Raw genomic sequence first — 17,046 nt, forward strand, 5'->3', positions numbered from 1 at the left:
CCCGCCGCGTCACTCCACCTCTTCCCGCCGCCCCAATCGAGAACGTCATGTGGCTGGCGCTCCTCTCTTCTTTCACCTTCTTTGCTCGCCCGTTCTTTCTTCCCTCAAAGGACTTTGAGCCCGGTAAGCATATCTCCCTGCATCCTCTTACCTCTCGCTGCATGCGACGAGCCAGCTACTCAGCACATTCTCAGCGAACCTCACCGTCCCTTAAATTCGTTGCATTCGTTTAGGCTGACAAACGCGAGTGTGTTCGGCAGTATCGCGTTTGATCGAAAAATCGCTCGCATAGCTAAAGCAACGAACTCTCGTGCACGAGAGTAGCAATTGCAGAGGAATTCGCGAGCGAACACGCAGAAATTCTTCAAATATACGCTAATTCGAATAAAAATCAATGCGTCTCGGCAAATTCACACGTAGTATTCGTCCGACATCGCATAATATCGTAAAATCTAGCATTCTGCAATATTGCTTCGCATAATTACATATTTCGCCAATTTTAACAATTTCAATTTTAATGAAACTTGACATGTAAATCATTCAAGGTGAATTATTGGGAGAGCGAATTTCCGCACATATCATTTAAGTGACGTAATTACTCGCACTCGCCTTCAAAGAGCGAGCGGCAAATTAGCGGCCGCGCATTGAGTCAAATTACATATTCAATGACCTCGTTAAGCTATACGTTGCAGCCGCTTGCCGCGGAGCCTCTTTCGCTGCCGAACGTGATTAAATTGCAATAACGTCAATCGTGTATGAACGCGAAGCGTGACGCCGGCGATGAAGAATATCGTGCCGCGTAACGGGCAATCAGTTTTCCTCCCCGAGTATAAATTATTCCGTAAATTGATAAAATAGAATCCACTTACCTTCATCCCGAGAGAGGGAGAGAGAGTGGAGCGTCCCGCGAAAGTTGCCGTTACTGCTGGAGATAATTAATTAAGGATGAAACGTGGCCTCGCAGCAGGCCGGAGGCATGAACTTCGGGCCGGTGCTCAACCCAGTTTTGTCCCGGATAATTTGTCAGCGTGCTCGAATTTTTGGATCGAGCATAATCCCGCTGCACGAGCACGGCAAACTTTTCGCGAACATCGCTGCAACTTTCCTTACCCTTGACGCGACGTCGACGAAGAAATTTGTAATGCCTAATTTTGAGAGGCGCGTTAAACCGAACTTTCCGCCAGCCGAACTCGAGCGTCGGAAGCGAGCGCGCGTTTATCGGAATTTATTAATTTACACCTGTGCAATAATCGCGTTAAGCGTCGTAACGTTATGATGTACGACGTCGCGTCAATTATTCAGCGTGATCGTCGCCGGTTATCTCGGTGAAATGACGCGATCGAGGAAAGGGATGTGTGACGGATCTAAAAAAGAAAAAGTAAAAATCAAACGTTAAAAATAATGCGATAAATGGTCACATTGAGAAAAGTAGAATGGAAAAGAAGTGCAGCGATCGCTGTTGCTGTACAATATAACGTCGCCTTTATTGTTATCGTTACTTATTAACCACAATAGTTAAACGTTCACTTTTTTTTGTCGTATGATACAATTTTATTCTCTATACACACGCTGGTTTCTTGTTTTCTCCCTAAGAGTTTCGCCTTTCACTGCTTAAACGTCTATTTTCTGGGTAATGTCATGTTCGTGTACATTTTCAAAATGTATTTGTGTTTATATACAAAAGCGCCTGGTGGACTATTCGCGTCCATCGGCTAAGCTAGCGGACAGAGAGCCAGCGTTCCCTTCCGCGCGGTTGATCTACCACATGACTTTATCCTAATCTCCTGCTCTTCCGAACCATTCCTTCTTTATTATCCCGCTCCTCTCTATCCTGGAGCTATTACGAAATTGCTCTGCCCCTCCCTCCCTTCTTCCTCCTCCGCCGCCGTGATACCGGCTATTTCTTCTTCTGTATCTTCTCCCGAGATCCATCACGATCGTTTCTCGCTCCTTCCCGCGCTTCCGCTTCTCATTCCCCCGTCCCCCCCCCTCCACCCCATCCCATTTTCCCTTCCTTCATCTCGTAACGGATTTCGTTTTACATCGTTTTACACGTCGCATCGCCATTGGCTACGAAATAATTGACAAAAACCTGTCAAACAACTCGACCGATTTACAGGCTCATCAGCGAGATCGATCGTTTTTATCGCGTCTGCTCGCGACCGCGCGCGCGAACCCTCGCAGCGTAAACGGAACGATTGTGCGCGATTATCAGCGATGGGCAGTACGTTTAAAAAAGTTTCTCTTACCTTATATAGGAAACAACGCCTATATCTTCTCGTTATTAGGAATCATTCGTCGGCTGAAAGCGCGCTATTGTCCGTTTTACAAAATTATAGCTTACGACAACACGTATTGTTTTACCGGCCCACCTCTGATAACTGTTAGTCTCCGGTGCGTGAACTTACAGCGTTAAATGAAAACTCGTAATCCCGCCGGGACATCGGTGCTCCTTTGATCACTCGCGTCGACGGGAATGACATTAGCGAGGCAGCGACACACGCAGCAGCTTTGACTCCGCTACTCCGGAGAATGAAAACGAAGTTTCATTTATGTGACAAACTTATCTACAAATTAAATATGCAACTTGTTCGTAGTTTATATTACACTCTTGTCTGTCCGCTTTAAGACACAGGCATCGCTATGGTTCATTTCGCGTCGGTTTACGGCCGTTGAAAAATCACGTCCGTATCTCACACAACCGCGGCAAATCTCGTTTCCTCATCAGAAAGTAGCTCTCACTCTTCCGCGCGCATCGCGCAACACGAACTCGTCCCGCTTCCTGCCTTTAGAAAAAAATCTCCTCTCGTGGTCCTGCCGCGGGATAGCCTCAGAGTACGTTTTGAGAGAGGGAGCCGTCGTCCCGCCACGTGTTGGCTGGAAGGAAAAAGTCATCTTTTCAAATTCTCATCGAGACGATCCCTTCGCGGTGAAGTACAAAGTTTAGGGGCTCCAGGAGCCTGGATAACATCGTGTGTTACCTTTATAATGCATGTCCTGCGCCATCGACGGACACTTGGCGTTTCCTCGCTGCCGGAATAACACACAAAGTACATTTAAGTTGCAGATCTGCGAGAAATTCTCACGAAATTTCATCCTTTGCGCAATTAACCAAAATATTTGTATTACGCGGATATTATGCGCGCGTAATAAAATATTGATAGCGATATCCATATATCAAAAAAGAACCTAAGAATCTGGATTGAAAATTTACATAATTTATTAAAAATTTATGCTCGTTGAAAAATAATTCAGTTAATTCTCGATCAAATAAAACGGAAAAAGATCGTATCGCAGTCACATTAGAATTCTCTAATGGATGTGCTAACATTGCGATATCACGTTCACCGCAGTATGCCAATTACGCTGATTGAACCTACATTCTTCACACCAAGTATCGAATGACATAATCACGGTGTTATATTACCTTGGCAAAATCGATATTTGTTCGTACAGTTCTGTAATGAAGACCCTGCAGCGGTCTAGAATTGTTACCAAGCGGCGCTTTCGGCGTGCTGGCAGGGCCCTGCATTAATTTCCTTAGGACGTATAGCTAATAACAGAAACAGTACATTGTGAGATAATGCGATATTCGCGTTGATTGATCCGACCATATCGACAAAACTATCGCCCGTGCCTTATCGCTACGGTCGCTGCTTTCGGGTGATTCGATTATGATCGCGTGGCACGCGAGACTCTCGAGTCGGATCGCGAATTTAGAGGGGTGAAAAAGAGTTACCGGGGGGGAGAAGTTGGGCAACGAATTATCGAGCCGCGGAAAGGGATTGATGTTTACCTCTCGTGCTGTGATGTAAATTGGTTTGTTGAGAATTAGCCACACCGCCGTTTCCCAACAACCGGGGTGCGTTGTGCTGCCCTCGTAAGTCATGTAACCGGAAGTGTCCGGAAGAAGGCTTTTTAAGGATAGGTAGCGCACAGGCGCGGTGTCTCCTGGAAAAAAAAGAAAATAGTGAAACGTTAATAAGAGTTCACGATAAAGTTATATTTGCGCGTGGATTCCATTATCCCGCTCCTCGCTATCGAGTTCGTTCAACACAACCGGACAAGTCTGAGTACCGACATTGAGCACCAGCGAATCTCGTTAAGGATTTCCAAGATACGAGCCTTAAATCGAGCAAGATTAGTCAGTGATACTTTAAAGGCTTGAGGGTTTTCCAGAATTAAATGGCTTTAAAAGTTTAATTAGACATTAAGATCGGCGATAAGAGATCGTAAAGGAGAAGAGTATGTATTCCGAGATTAAGAGACCGAGATTAAAGGACGTAGGAGGAATGGCGTTTCAATGCCATTTGCAGCGCGCGAGCTTCACATTGTGCAAGATGTCGATAAACGATATGGAATACAGCGTGGAATAACATGCGATAACGGAAAGCGCGAATTTCGCGGATGACAATCGCGGAATGTCAAATAAACGAAACATTCTCGGATCGAGATACCTGATGTATTAGCTGTGCGATATACGCGGCAGGCAATATCGAAGTAGGACTCCGCGCGCGATGCGGTGAATTATTTGCGAGCTCCGTTTTCATAGACGCTTTCCCTACCCTTTGACACGCGACTCCCAGTCGCGGAATTCCGAAGCCGCCGGAAGCGTTGCCGCACGTGCGCGCAGCTGCATAAGTATGTTGCGAACGTCGGCGTTCCTACAAATTCCACGATTACCCCGCGCGAGCAGCGAGCCTCTCGCGCTTTTATCGATAACAGGCATATGTGGATTATAGAAGGTCGTAAAGCGTAAAAGGCATCGCTCCGTCGTTGCGCTTACCATTTCCGATACAAATCTCTCGCTCTAAGGGGTATCCGAACGGCGAACCGGTCGCGACGAGGCCATTTTCGCGGAGCGCACAAAGCAGCGAAATTATTCGTTCCACGTACCTCCCCCTCTTTGAACTTTTAGCATTCTAGCAGCGAGTGAGGCGGAAAAAAAGCGACGATAAATCTCAAACGGCGAGAAAAATGGGCGAAAAAAGCCCCGGCAATGATTGGCGCTGTACAAACATACATAAATCGTACGCGAGGCTGCCGTGTGCTCGCGTTATATATTTATGTACAATTTGCATTCAACTTCCTGCATACACGCGGACGAGATGTACAAAAATGCTGACAAGCCGAGTATCCCGTGTTTATAATTCAGCTACGCGATCGCCGACACTACTTAGCAAAATTAAAAAAAAAAATTCTTTTGCCGAGGAGACAAAAGTGGCTGACTCTAAACGCCTATCACTGCGCGGATTAATGAGTTCTCTTCTCTCTTTGCCTGATCGATAAATGTCATATTGTCATTAAAATATAATAGCACTGCACTTACGCCGTAATTCTCTCGTCTAACGACATATACGCGTCGATTTTACATATTCCGGGGGTTATAATTTCGAATACCGAAGGGATCGTAAATGTATCATGTAACCCGGTAAGTAGTAGAATTACAGGAACAAATAATGTACAACTCACTTGTAAGTCACGTCGCAAATATCTGCATCTCATGCAGAATTGTGTATACCTAATGCATTATGCACTATCCTCGCATAACTTTCCATCGACAGCCGCCGGCTCCCGCGCGCGCGCTCTATTATGAGAACTACTATTCATAAACATAATTATATTTAAACAACGTCACCATTCTTATCTTCATTAATTTGTGAAACAGCATTTCCAAGTGAAATAAAAATTTTAATCCTTCGAACAATTCATTCGAAAGTAAAGAAACATTAATTTTCGTTTGAGAAAATTCTGGCGAACAAGTAAAAAGATTTCTAGTTTGAATATATTTATTAAAAATTTTTAATTAATTTAATGTATCTACAATTTTTATATTTTTTTAAATTGTATATATAAATATTATTTTTGCAAATTTAAAACCTGACAATTTCGATCATTTTTATTTAATATTTTTAAAATATAGTAACGCGAGCGAAAAAATGAAGGGATAAACAAAACAAAAACATTATAATTTAATTATATATTCGTCGGCGAATGAAATATTGAGTGAAATGAATTTCAAAAACCATCAACTATCTGAGATACGTGTCGACGGAATTTACTTTTGAAGAGAGCGAAAGATGGGCTCGAGTGTATATACGGTAGGATGCGCGCCGTTCGTAACCGCCAAACGTCCAGAAGTGATTTGTATCTTTCTACGTAACGTGTGCGGGGTGAAATCCAGCGTAAAAGGTCATCATTTCAGAATGTGCGGTGAAAATAAATCTCTCACTCGAAACGGAGCGCGCGCGCGCGCACCGGGGATCGTATTTATCGAGCATTGGGAAGTGTGTTACTATGCGGTTGCTTCAATCTGCTCGGCGCAGTTCTTTCATATATCGTCCGCGAGAATTAATTTTGCGGCACTCGTGTGTTGTTCGTCGTTAAACAAGCCATTCAATTAAGAACTCTTTAGTATTTCGAAGAGCGTGTAGAACACGCACTTGCCAACATGAATACCATCGGGTGTATCTTTCGAGTGTACATAAGATTACGCGAATCTCGTTCGCGGACGAGATGAATCCGACTCGAACCGTCTGTACACACGCCCCAGTTTATCCACACAAATAAAGGGATACATATAATCCACGATAGTACGGTCCTCTACGTAGCTAGCATCTAAACATGGACTCCGCCGCCACGTCCTCCGTATATATTGCGTCTATTTCTCGCATCGAGTCTATGACGTCATCGTCGCGCCGAGGCGAATCTCCGCTCACAAGCGGACACAATCTACCATCTATGTACATTCTGCGGAATGTACCTAAATTTAAACAAATCATGTGGATATGTGCATCATGCGCACATATCAGCCATCACATCATCGCGTTTCTTGCTTTCCTAACGTGTACATTCAGTAAAATAAAATGTAATTCTTAAATAGAGAAAATTAAATAAAAAATAATTAAAAATTAAAATGGGGTTGCTCAATCGCAAAACAATTATAAATTGTTTATAGTGCCTTAATTTTTTAAATATTGAAACAAAGTGTTTTACATAAAAAACGTTATGTAGATTAATTGTGAAAATAATTGTCATAAATTCATGCGGTAGTTCAAAACTTTTATAAAAATATATACAAGTTGTTTTTTTTTTAAATATAATTAGTACAAAATGCGAATAATAACGAAGAATCAAATACAAGCAAACGGAAAAAAGTTTGAGCAGTTGAAGTACTAACCGTGAACACAATACCTGACGGGGACTCGAAAGCCTATATGTACGACAACACAACGGAAGCACTTTGAGTGCATTTAACCACCCTAACGAGCCCGTTTGAAGTAGTAACGTAACGCGGCGATGATTTCGTCCTTACAGTACGAACGCCCCGACAGTAGTAACCGCGAAGGCAAAAGCGCTTTGCCAAAATGTCGCTTCGCATACGTCTATTTCTCGCATTGAGCCTCGTGACATTAAAGATGGGCGAACGCGTTCGCGCAAATGGCAGATCCGGCACAAGGGAGCTGCCGTTTTGCCTCGCACAGAGAACGAGCGATCCGCCGTGCGCGCCGGCTTCCGACTGCGCGCCCCCTCGCACCCTCGCCACCTCGTTCCGTCCTCTTTCGCGCGCAGAGATATTCTTGGGGTGCCGCCATTCAGGAATTCCGGGGCAAAAAGTAGAAGCTGTCAAGCTTTCCTTGAACTCCAACCCTCCCCCCGTCCTGTGCCGCCGCCGTTTCGCCATTCGTTGCTTCGTTTCCGTCGCCCTCGACGCGTATCGGCCCGCGTCTTACGCCCACGTGCGTGGCGTGTTTTATTTTTATTTATCGCCGCGTCCTAATTTCACCCGGAAATTTTGCGCTTACCACGACCGTTAATTGTATCGTTTATGCAGAGTTCGATAATATTCTAGAAATAGACTTCTCTCGACAAGTTTTCGTCGATTTTGGCGGTTAGGTTTTTATAACGTCAAACCCCCCACCTCTACTACTACTACCACTACTACGTACATTTTTCCCTAACGTCTGTTTTCTTAAATGACGTGTAAAGCAGCGGAAACCTAAGAAACGAGGCCGACGAACGCGCGCTGGAGGGGAGGGATAAATGAAGTCTGAAGAGAGGAGAAAGAAATCCGGCGAGGTGACAAGTAATAATAACAAGGCGCCGAGGACGGAAAAATATCAACCGCTTCGCATCGTCTGCGGCAAACGAAATGTGGTGCGAGGGTGGATGGGATAAACGGGCGAGGGTGAAGAGGTCCTCCTGGTGATTAATGAAATGCATTAACTCCTTCCCCGGATAAGAGAGAGAGAGAGCCTGAGAAAAGACTGTCGGCCAGGAGAAACTCGCGGTTGCTATGTGCCATTGGCACATTCGCGTACAAGCGCGATTAAGTGCAGTTGTATAATGCATCGTGAAGATTACTACAAGGAGAGTTATACTGAATTTCGGAATTATTATGTTCCTCCCGTTTTGACGAAGTTGAAGTGGATTTTTCGCCCGGAAATTTTGCCGCAAGTTTATTGTTCCTTTTTATTCGTTCTTTTTTTTTTAAACACATCAGGCTATAAACAATACCTTTGTTCTAAGAAAAATCATTCGGGGAATTGATCTCCGAAAAGTTCCGCTTTTATCAAAACAGCACAATGCACGCTACGTTTATATTGATAATTGTTTTTCTCGAAAACAACACGACCAAACGCAACAATTTATTTTATATTTCTTATCTGTTTTTTCAGGAGAAATCGCATACTCGCTGCGATTTATTGAACGGTCTCTATAATAACACAGATACCCGCGCGCGGAATTCTCTCCCGCGAAAGAACAGCGATTTTCGACATAAAAGGGATACGCTCTCGTTTAATAATTCACGGTCGACGCAAATCCGTGCCGACGCACCATTATCTATTATCGAACCGGCGGCCGTTGTTCCGCGGAGGGTCGCACGCACAGCCGCGCGGTCGGGGTCGTTGCGTGAAAGTCGAATATCGTCGGGAATAACGTGAGGTGCTCTTAGGAAAATTGACCGTGCCTAATGGCACCGGCACACACCGGGTGGGATAATGATGATGACAGTGGCGATAATCGCGATATAAGAACATCCCCGACGCACGTAATGCGACGCCGATGTCGATGCGCGTATGTTGTGCGACGCACAGAAACTCGTCGATTTTCTATATTAAGATCGCCGCTCGATTTCTCGAAACGAGATTCTTGTTTGCCGAGTGAATAATTCTCGGCTTGCGGCCGACTGAGCTCTCTCGAGAAGTTTACCCTGCCTTATATCATCCTGGCCGAGCGCGTGGCGAGAAGAAAGTCACCCCACACGGAGGAAATGTCATTTTCCTGTTTACTCTTAATTAGCGCACCATCTCGACACGACGACCGTGAGAATTTAATAAAGCTCATGGAACATCGAAATGTTTTAGAACGAATTAAGGGTTGTTTTACGAGACAATTAACTTTCCGGGGCTATCAGTGAGCTCGTACCGTAAATTAACTTTTAAATGTTTTCTAAATGTTCATTTTAGAAGCTATTTTTTTATACTCTTAGTCTTTTTAATTTCATAAAAATTTTATTATTTCTGCTGATAATTATTACGAATAATTAAAATACTTTTTAAATGTTTTGGCTTTCCGACAAATTCAATTTTGAAAATGTTATTGTATATCATAATGATTAATTAATAAAAAAATAAAGTTCTAATTAAATAACAAAATTTTTCCACCATACTTCTTGCTTTTTGTAATTACAAAAAAAAGTATTTTTTTACAAACATATTTTTATCTCATTCAATATTTTTGCATTAATTTTTTTCTAAACGCGCAGAACTTATTGCCGATGCATGAATATTTACTATAAATTTCTTTCAGCATAAATATACTTCTTTCGAATCGATGCGAAAGTAAAATAAGCATCGCAGTATGCGCGATACACGTGTAGTGCCTCCAATACATTTTGAAAGCTTTACGAAAATACACAGAAACGTATCAATAAATAATAACGTCTATATAAAACCATGCTACACGTGCTATCGTTACATCAAATCCATTTTATCGGCCATTACACATGATTTTCATGCCATTACATTATTTTGCGCACGCTGCTCGAGTACGTCACACTTAATGTGATGCTTATCAATTAAACAGTATGATATAATTGTGAGCATCAATCATAACTCTCGAGCGTTAAACACGGCTTCAATTATTCTTTCCGTTTTACAGATTTAAACTTGGAATCTCTTCATGCAACATTTAAAAGTGCCATCCATTCTCAGATTTTCGAATATCATCGGATGAACAGAACGTGTATCATGGCTGCTACTTCGTCGTATGCCGCGCGCGAAGGAAACCGAAAAAGAAGATTGTTCTCGGCCCTCGGCATAGAGAGGATAGTCTGTCACCGTGATAAATTCACCGCTTCCAATCCTCGTAGCCACGGAAAATATTTCTATCGACTAGGGAGATCGCGCGCGCGTCGGGTAGGGAAGAATGCGAGCAAAAATAAAAAGAAAGAGAGAGAGAGAGAGAGAGAGAGAGAAAGAGAGAAAGAAATGCGGGGCAATGGCGCCGCGGGGGTGTATCGGGGGAGGGAGGGGGGGGGGACGCAGTGTACCCCGAAAGATAGAAACGCTTCGAGTGAGAGATACCTCGCGCCTCCCAACGGCCGGATCTGCAAACTGGTTTCTGGCGTTTCGTTATATGGCGAAACGCCACGTCTGGGGGTGGTCGATGGGGGTGGCCGGGGGCGAGGTGGAAGGGGCGGTTTTGCTACCCCGCCGTATTGCGACGTTGTATGTACGATTGTGCAGCTGCACGCGAGGAAGAGAGAGAGAGAGAGAGAGAGAGAGAGAGAGAGAGAGAGAGAGAGAGAGAGAGAGGAAGGAGAGGAGAGAGCGGCGTGCAAAACGGGGATGCAACGAGCGTCGAGGGAAAACCGGGGAAGGGGGGGTCAGGACTCCGAAGGGTTTGCGAGAGTGAGTCCGTTGGTGGCAGGGGTGGCTATAAAATACAATTTCAGGGGTGTCGGTTTAATACCACGCATACCGCGCAAATATTTCATCTATTATCTACATTTCGTAGATACGTAGGCATTCGCCAGGCCGGTGTGCGGCACACCGGGTAACGGGTGTGCGCGGAGTAAATGGCCGGGGATGTATATGTACAGCGAAGCTGTGCGAATATTCTCCTCAAGCACACTAGGACTCGCTCGCTCGTCCGCGCGCTCGCGTGCACGCACCCTCGTGCGCCTCCTTGTCGTTCGGATTACTATGCCTACACGTCGAAGGCATAGCAAGCATCCCCCTTTTGTGCGCGCGTGTGTATACGGCCGTGTAAATCAGTGCATTTCGGTTCGCAGATCGGTAGAAGCCGGTGACGGTAAATCGTAAAGCAAGGAAAAATGAAGACGAGTTAGGAGGAAATTCCAACAAGCGGACGTTGAAGAATGCATTGGCGCTAATTATGGATCTCCGTGTGACGTTCCGTGAAAATTTGATAAACATCTAATTGTATTTTACATAAGTAATATTAATATTTATTCTAACATATTTTTAAAGAGTAATATAATTTAATTGTCACATATATTTGCACACGAGAGAAAAAATCCGTTAATTTATGTAATTTAAAATTGTATTTTTTTGCTTCATCGCGCATTTTTGAAGCTATTTACATTCATATTTGTCAAATATTTCAAGCCTGATATATATTAAAATATGTGACAAATATGAATGCTCGAAACTCATTTATTTAGCGGAATGGAATTGCTTGATAAAGTTCGAGTTAATGGGCATACCTATTCGTTTAATGCAAATTTGATGCAGCTATATTAAGTTTAAATAGTTGAAATAAAAATTAATACTCGATTGCGATATGTAATCGCGCGTTTTCGAAAATTACGTGCAAATAAACGGTATGTTCAGGGTGTGTCTCGAAAATATTCGATGACACGCTGACGCTTTTCGCCACGCTTTTCCAATACACATCTACATTAAGTGTAATTACCCTTGATTACGTCATACGCATTATTGATCAAGATTTAAAAACGCATTATTCCTGAAATCGATTCGGCCGGAACATTACCGGCGCTATTATTAATGATGCCGGTGAAATCAATTTCGCAGTGCACATTGCGCACAAATAAATGAAAAGGTACTTAGTTTCTCGCGAATGCATTGTCGTAGAAGCTAAAGAGCAATTTTATCCATGTTCAACATATTGCGTTTGCTTCTTTCCTTCACTTCCTATTTAACGTAACAGCTTGAAAATTTTTTCCCGCAATCCCACTGTAACTCAAAAATGATTAATATCCTTAATATTATCGGCGTTAAATGCAATTTCCTGCAGTTTTTAAAATATCGCGCCCGCACGGACAAACCTATTCATTAGCGTCTTTTGCGGCCGTGCATTCCGCGCAAAAACATGTTTAGCCGACGAAAAGCTTAAGTTGAATAAATTTCACGATGGCGTACGCGAACTATTGTGAGCCGCTGTATATGCAACGTGCCTGTCTCGGCACGTACACGACAATGGAATACTTAGATCCCGCTGTAGCCCCTCCCCCGCGCGCCATTTTCCATTGTCTTATGATTTATGTTCCCTGGTCGCGGTGTCAACAGGGTATTGATTAAAATACACACATAGCGGTGGCCCGGGCGTGCATACAGATTTATGCACACAACCGGCCGGCCGGAGTGTGTGACATCGTCGTCCCTTGTAAATCGACCCCCGTGTCCCTCCCCACCCCTTCCCGCCTTGCTGTCCCGACGCCCGGCGGAGCGTTGATCGTGTTAACCGTGTAAAAAGCACCAGGCACGCTTCCAGATCGAATCGTTTAACGGGTGGCACCCTTATATGGACCCGCGCAACGCGATCGTATCCGGAATCCCCCTTCAGGATGCATCGAAGTGCACATCGACAGTCTCGAGCCCACCCCTCCCACCGACGTGCGCCGACGCACATCCCCGAGAACACACTTGGCCGTAAAGTTTATTTTCTTCCTCGCCGAGCAATGCAACCAGCCGTGGCATTCGCCAGAATTATGCCACGCAAGTTGAACGAGAAAACGTTCTTGCCGGCTCTCGACGCAACGGTGGATGCGCGGATGCAAATCGCGGGAGTACGAAGTTTGTTGCACGACGGAATCCGCGGAGCAAAGAGGGAAGAAGGATCCGACGGAGCGGAGGAGAGAAAGAAGAACGGGAGAGAGAGTCATATTTCGATTTTACGTCGGGCGCAATTTGCGTCCGTAAGTCGCGGCGCAATGCATCAAACGCGGATCGCGTATTCTTGACGCGACGGCGCGAGAGCGCCGCCGATCCATTATGCGCGCCGTCCGTTTAATTTTAATAACGTAACGAAGCGCCGGGTTAATTCGACGGGGGATGAGTTATGAAAAATCGCGGACGAATCGTAATGATACAATTGCGCGCGGGATAGTGATTCAATTTACGCTCCGGGTGTAATGCGTATTATCGGTGCTTTGACAACGCTACAATTTCCTTCCACTTCAATGTTTAGCATAGCTCGATAAACCATAACCACGTGATATTATGTAAATGTTCCGTCGCCTGTGTACAGTGATATCGAAAGCGATAAAATTAGTATGAACGGATTAATATGAATTTCTGCGGGGAAATCGTTATATTATAGATTCTTCAAAAATATTTATCGCAATGTTATAGATAAATTGGAAAAAAATATAAAAGAGGAAAAAATCTGGAAAGTGAAAATATCTACGTCGCCCTCTATTATTTTAAATACATTGCGAAACGTTTCACGGAACGAAATGTTTCTCGGCGATCATTCGGTTTTTGGAGGAAATGTATTACTCTATAGCAATTAGAAGGCTGGAAATTTATTAACTGCTTGTCTAGCAGCATTGTTTCACTTACTTCGATGCACGGAAAAGCGTTGCCGTAAGTAATTTGCACCGCTGCTTCGCATTTTCTTCATTACTCTTGCTCTCCGCTAAAATGTTTTCTCGTTATTCATACTCGCGTTGCTCCTTTTACTTTTTGTCATTCTTAATGGAACGCACACTTATAATTTTTGTATTCCGATGCAAATGATCCTTAATTATTTGTGCGCGAGCATCATGCGATAAGAAAGATGGCCTCCGAGATATCGTTTCTTTAAAGTGTTTAAAGCTCATCTGCATATTTGTATAATATAGTGAATTATTACCCGCGTGAATAATTTCTCATACATTTGCGCGAATAACTTCTCATGATTAATTGCGAATTAAACGTGTATAATTCCATATTTTATTTAAAGTTGCCCAATATATAGCAGGCTCCGCTATTAACTCGTATTTGCTCGCGTAGCTTTTACTTTTTGCCGCTCTTAATCGAACGCGTACTTGTAATTCCCGTATTTCGATGCAAATGATTCTTAACTATTTGTGTGCCAGCATCACGCGATAAGAAAGACGGCTTTCGAATATCGTTTCTTTAACAAATTTAAAGCGCATTTGCATATTTAATATTGAATAATTACTCGCGTGAATAATTTCTCGTACATTTGCGTGAATAATTGCTCGCGATTAATTACAAATTGGACGTGTCATTTCTATATTTTATTTAACGTTAAGGCACGCGCAACGCGTTTCACTATTAAACGTATTTGCAATTTAGGAACGCTCTCGGTAAGAGCGACATCCATTATTTATCCCAACCGGATATGACAAGTCATCGTTCTTATAAATTCCAGCTTAAGATTTGAGAAAAGGGCAATTTCTATCCTATTCCGCGCGTCCGTCGGCGCGAATACTCGTCGGCCGACGAAGTGACTCGTTATCTTAAGAGAGAGTCATTTTGCCCTCCCCTCTCGTCTTTTTTCTCTCTACAGAGAGCCCCTCTCTCTCTTTCTCTCTCTCTTTCTCTCTCGACTTTTCGCTCTCTTGACTCAGCGACTCGAGTGCCATCCGCTGCCGTTGCCGCCTCCACTGCCCCTCGAGCTTCATCCGTCGAGAGTAGAACCGACACTCTTCTCTCCTCTCACCGGCGTTTTATTTATTATCCGCGGTTACTCCAGTGGACCGCAGCATCCGAGCAGCGCCCAGAGACTCGTCGAGGGTCGACCGCCGCAATAGTCGATGCGTGAAACGCGTATTCATCGCGACGCGAAATCGCGTGTCCGGATTCTACCCGCATCGTACTTTTTTTTTTCTTTTTCCGTAGCCGCGAGGCCGGTCTTTTGAGAAAGCCCACTAATTGCAGCCTCGTCCTACAGGACTTTCAGACGCGTCAGACGAGCCGAGAATTTCGATCATCGCCGAGTTAAACCGAAAAACTTTCGGTATTTGACCTTTTCGCACATTTGTCTTTGTCAAATGTTTTTTGACGAGTTATAAATGTTTATGATCGATCGCGCAGATATTCGCGTTTGAAAAATTTATATGGAAACTTTATAGAGATGACAGTGAGAATCGAGGAAGTACGTGCGTGAAAAATGATAAACGCCATAAATGCGACCTCAAAAAGTTCTACGGTATATTTTCTACATTTTTACGAGAGGCGGTATCGCCACGCAAATCCACGCGAGGCAATCAGTTCTTATTATTTGTCGAAATTCCGTCTCTTATGAGAGCGGCGCCATATATTTATTAGGTACTGTCAACGTACAGGCAGCATCGGGAGACGATTTCAATGACGCATTTAGCCGGCAGGGAATTAGTATCGAGCTACTGCATTCGAAGCTTGTTCAGGATTTACGTTCCAGCGACACAATACGGCGTAGTTACGTCGTCTATCGTTACACCGCGTCGCCTGGTGTACGCCGTAAAAAGCACCAACAAGAGAGCGATCACGAATAGATAATTATTACACGCCGCTTGATTCATCTCGACGTCAATGACAGACTGGCTGCATTCAGCGCCGTCAAAGGCACCAGAATGTCGATGCGATTTTGCAAAAACGCGGACGCATCAAACATGAAACTTTTTTTCTTACTTCTCGGAAACCGGATATTCCAGGCTGTCTTGGTAACCGCGCGTGTTTCCAATCAATCGTAAATTGCCTCGCAAACTCGCAGCTTAAACGTGACACGCGCATCGCAAATAGCGCTGCAATTACCGTTCTAAATATTTAATCGATTATAAAACTATTTATACAACTTGGAAACGATAGCTACGACGGTTTGTATCCATTTACATATTTAATAATAACACAAAGTAATATCGATGATGAGAATTGGAAATTATTTATAGCGGAATATAGTTGAAAAATCGTAGCCAAATGGACACCGAGAAAGAAAAGGGAACGATATTATATCGTGAAGCCGCGTAGAAACCCCGTTTTACTGTTGCAGAGTTAAAAAAAAAGTTATCACGTCGTTGGACGGGATACAGCCGAGCGTGATATTACGCGATAGAGAGGCCAGGACGACGGAATTTCCAGCTTGATTTAGGAAAGGGGGAGGGAAACAGAGAGGAGGAGCGTTTTACGCGTCCCATCATGGGACGACGACGACGACGACGACGACGCACAGACGACGCCGGGTACTTACCTCGATGTATGACCTTGTTGAACACACTGGTGATGATTTGCAGCTCGGGATTTAACGTCTCGCCGAGCTGAAACAGAAAACAGCTTTCTTTGTGTCATCCAGCTAAACGACAGTGACACCTTACACTACGACGGCATGCAAGCCGTCCCTTCACCCCCGCCCGCCTCGCGCCATTCGCCTCGCCCCGATACGTTTTCCATCGATTTCCCATGAAAAGGGGTTGTTCGGGCGCTGCTAAGTGCACCGCATAAAGAGGTGAAGGCAAAGAGTCGTTCCGAAAGTTCCACACCGGACCGCCATTAAAGGTAACCGTAAAACCCAACTAAACCGACCGCGGACTTTAAAGTAAGTAACGATAAATAATAAAAGTTGATCCCCTCCCCCCTCAGCCGACCGCGCGGGTCCACCGTCGATCAAAAGTTTCGCCGTTTCCCTCATCGTGGCGCGAAATTATTATCGCTGCCTCTCGTCACTCCGCTCCGTAAATAAAGGTAAACAAGGGGATAAGAAGACGGATGAAAAAAAGAAAGAAAAAGAAGCGAAACGCGATCGGATAAAATGCGCACGGATATCCAATGGAATATTCTCCAGCATTCAGAT

At 44.2% G+C, this 17,046-nt stretch overlaps 1 protein-coding gene across 5 annotated transcripts in view; it reads right to left on the reverse strand.

Annotated features, from left to right (window-relative positions):
* Positions 1-1,459: 1,459 nt before the first annotated feature.
* CARPA (Carbonic anhydrase-related protein A) overlaps positions 1,460-17,046 on the reverse strand; it is a 136,511-nt gene continuing 120,924 nt past the window's right edge. For 3 of the 5 annotated variants that reach the window (XM_012366521.2, XM_012366522.2, XM_012366517.2), the window contains 5 exons: positions 16,447-16,513; positions 3,797-3,951; positions 3,428-3,553; positions 2,982-3,030; positions 1,460-2,895 (listed from right to left, as the gene is read on the reverse strand). In XM_012366521.2, the coding sequence (XP_012221944.1) occupies positions 2,831-2,895; positions 2,982-3,030; positions 3,428-3,553; positions 3,797-3,951; positions 16,447-16,513 (462 nt within the window). In that variant the 3' untranslated portion in view covers positions 1,460-2,830. The remainder of the gene's footprint in view (positions 2,896-2,981; positions 3,031-3,427; positions 3,554-3,796; positions 3,952-16,446; positions 16,514-17,046) is intronic. The other 2 variants (XR_001100730.2, XM_012366519.2) reach the window with 2 other exon arrangements.

Source organism: Linepithema humile, chromosome 4 (genome assembly GCF_040581485.1).
Source record: "Linepithema humile isolate Giens D197 chromosome 4, Lhum_UNIL_v1.0, whole genome shotgun sequence".
Taxonomy (NCBI): Eukaryota; Metazoa; Arthropoda; class Insecta; order Hymenoptera; family Formicidae; genus Linepithema; species Linepithema humile.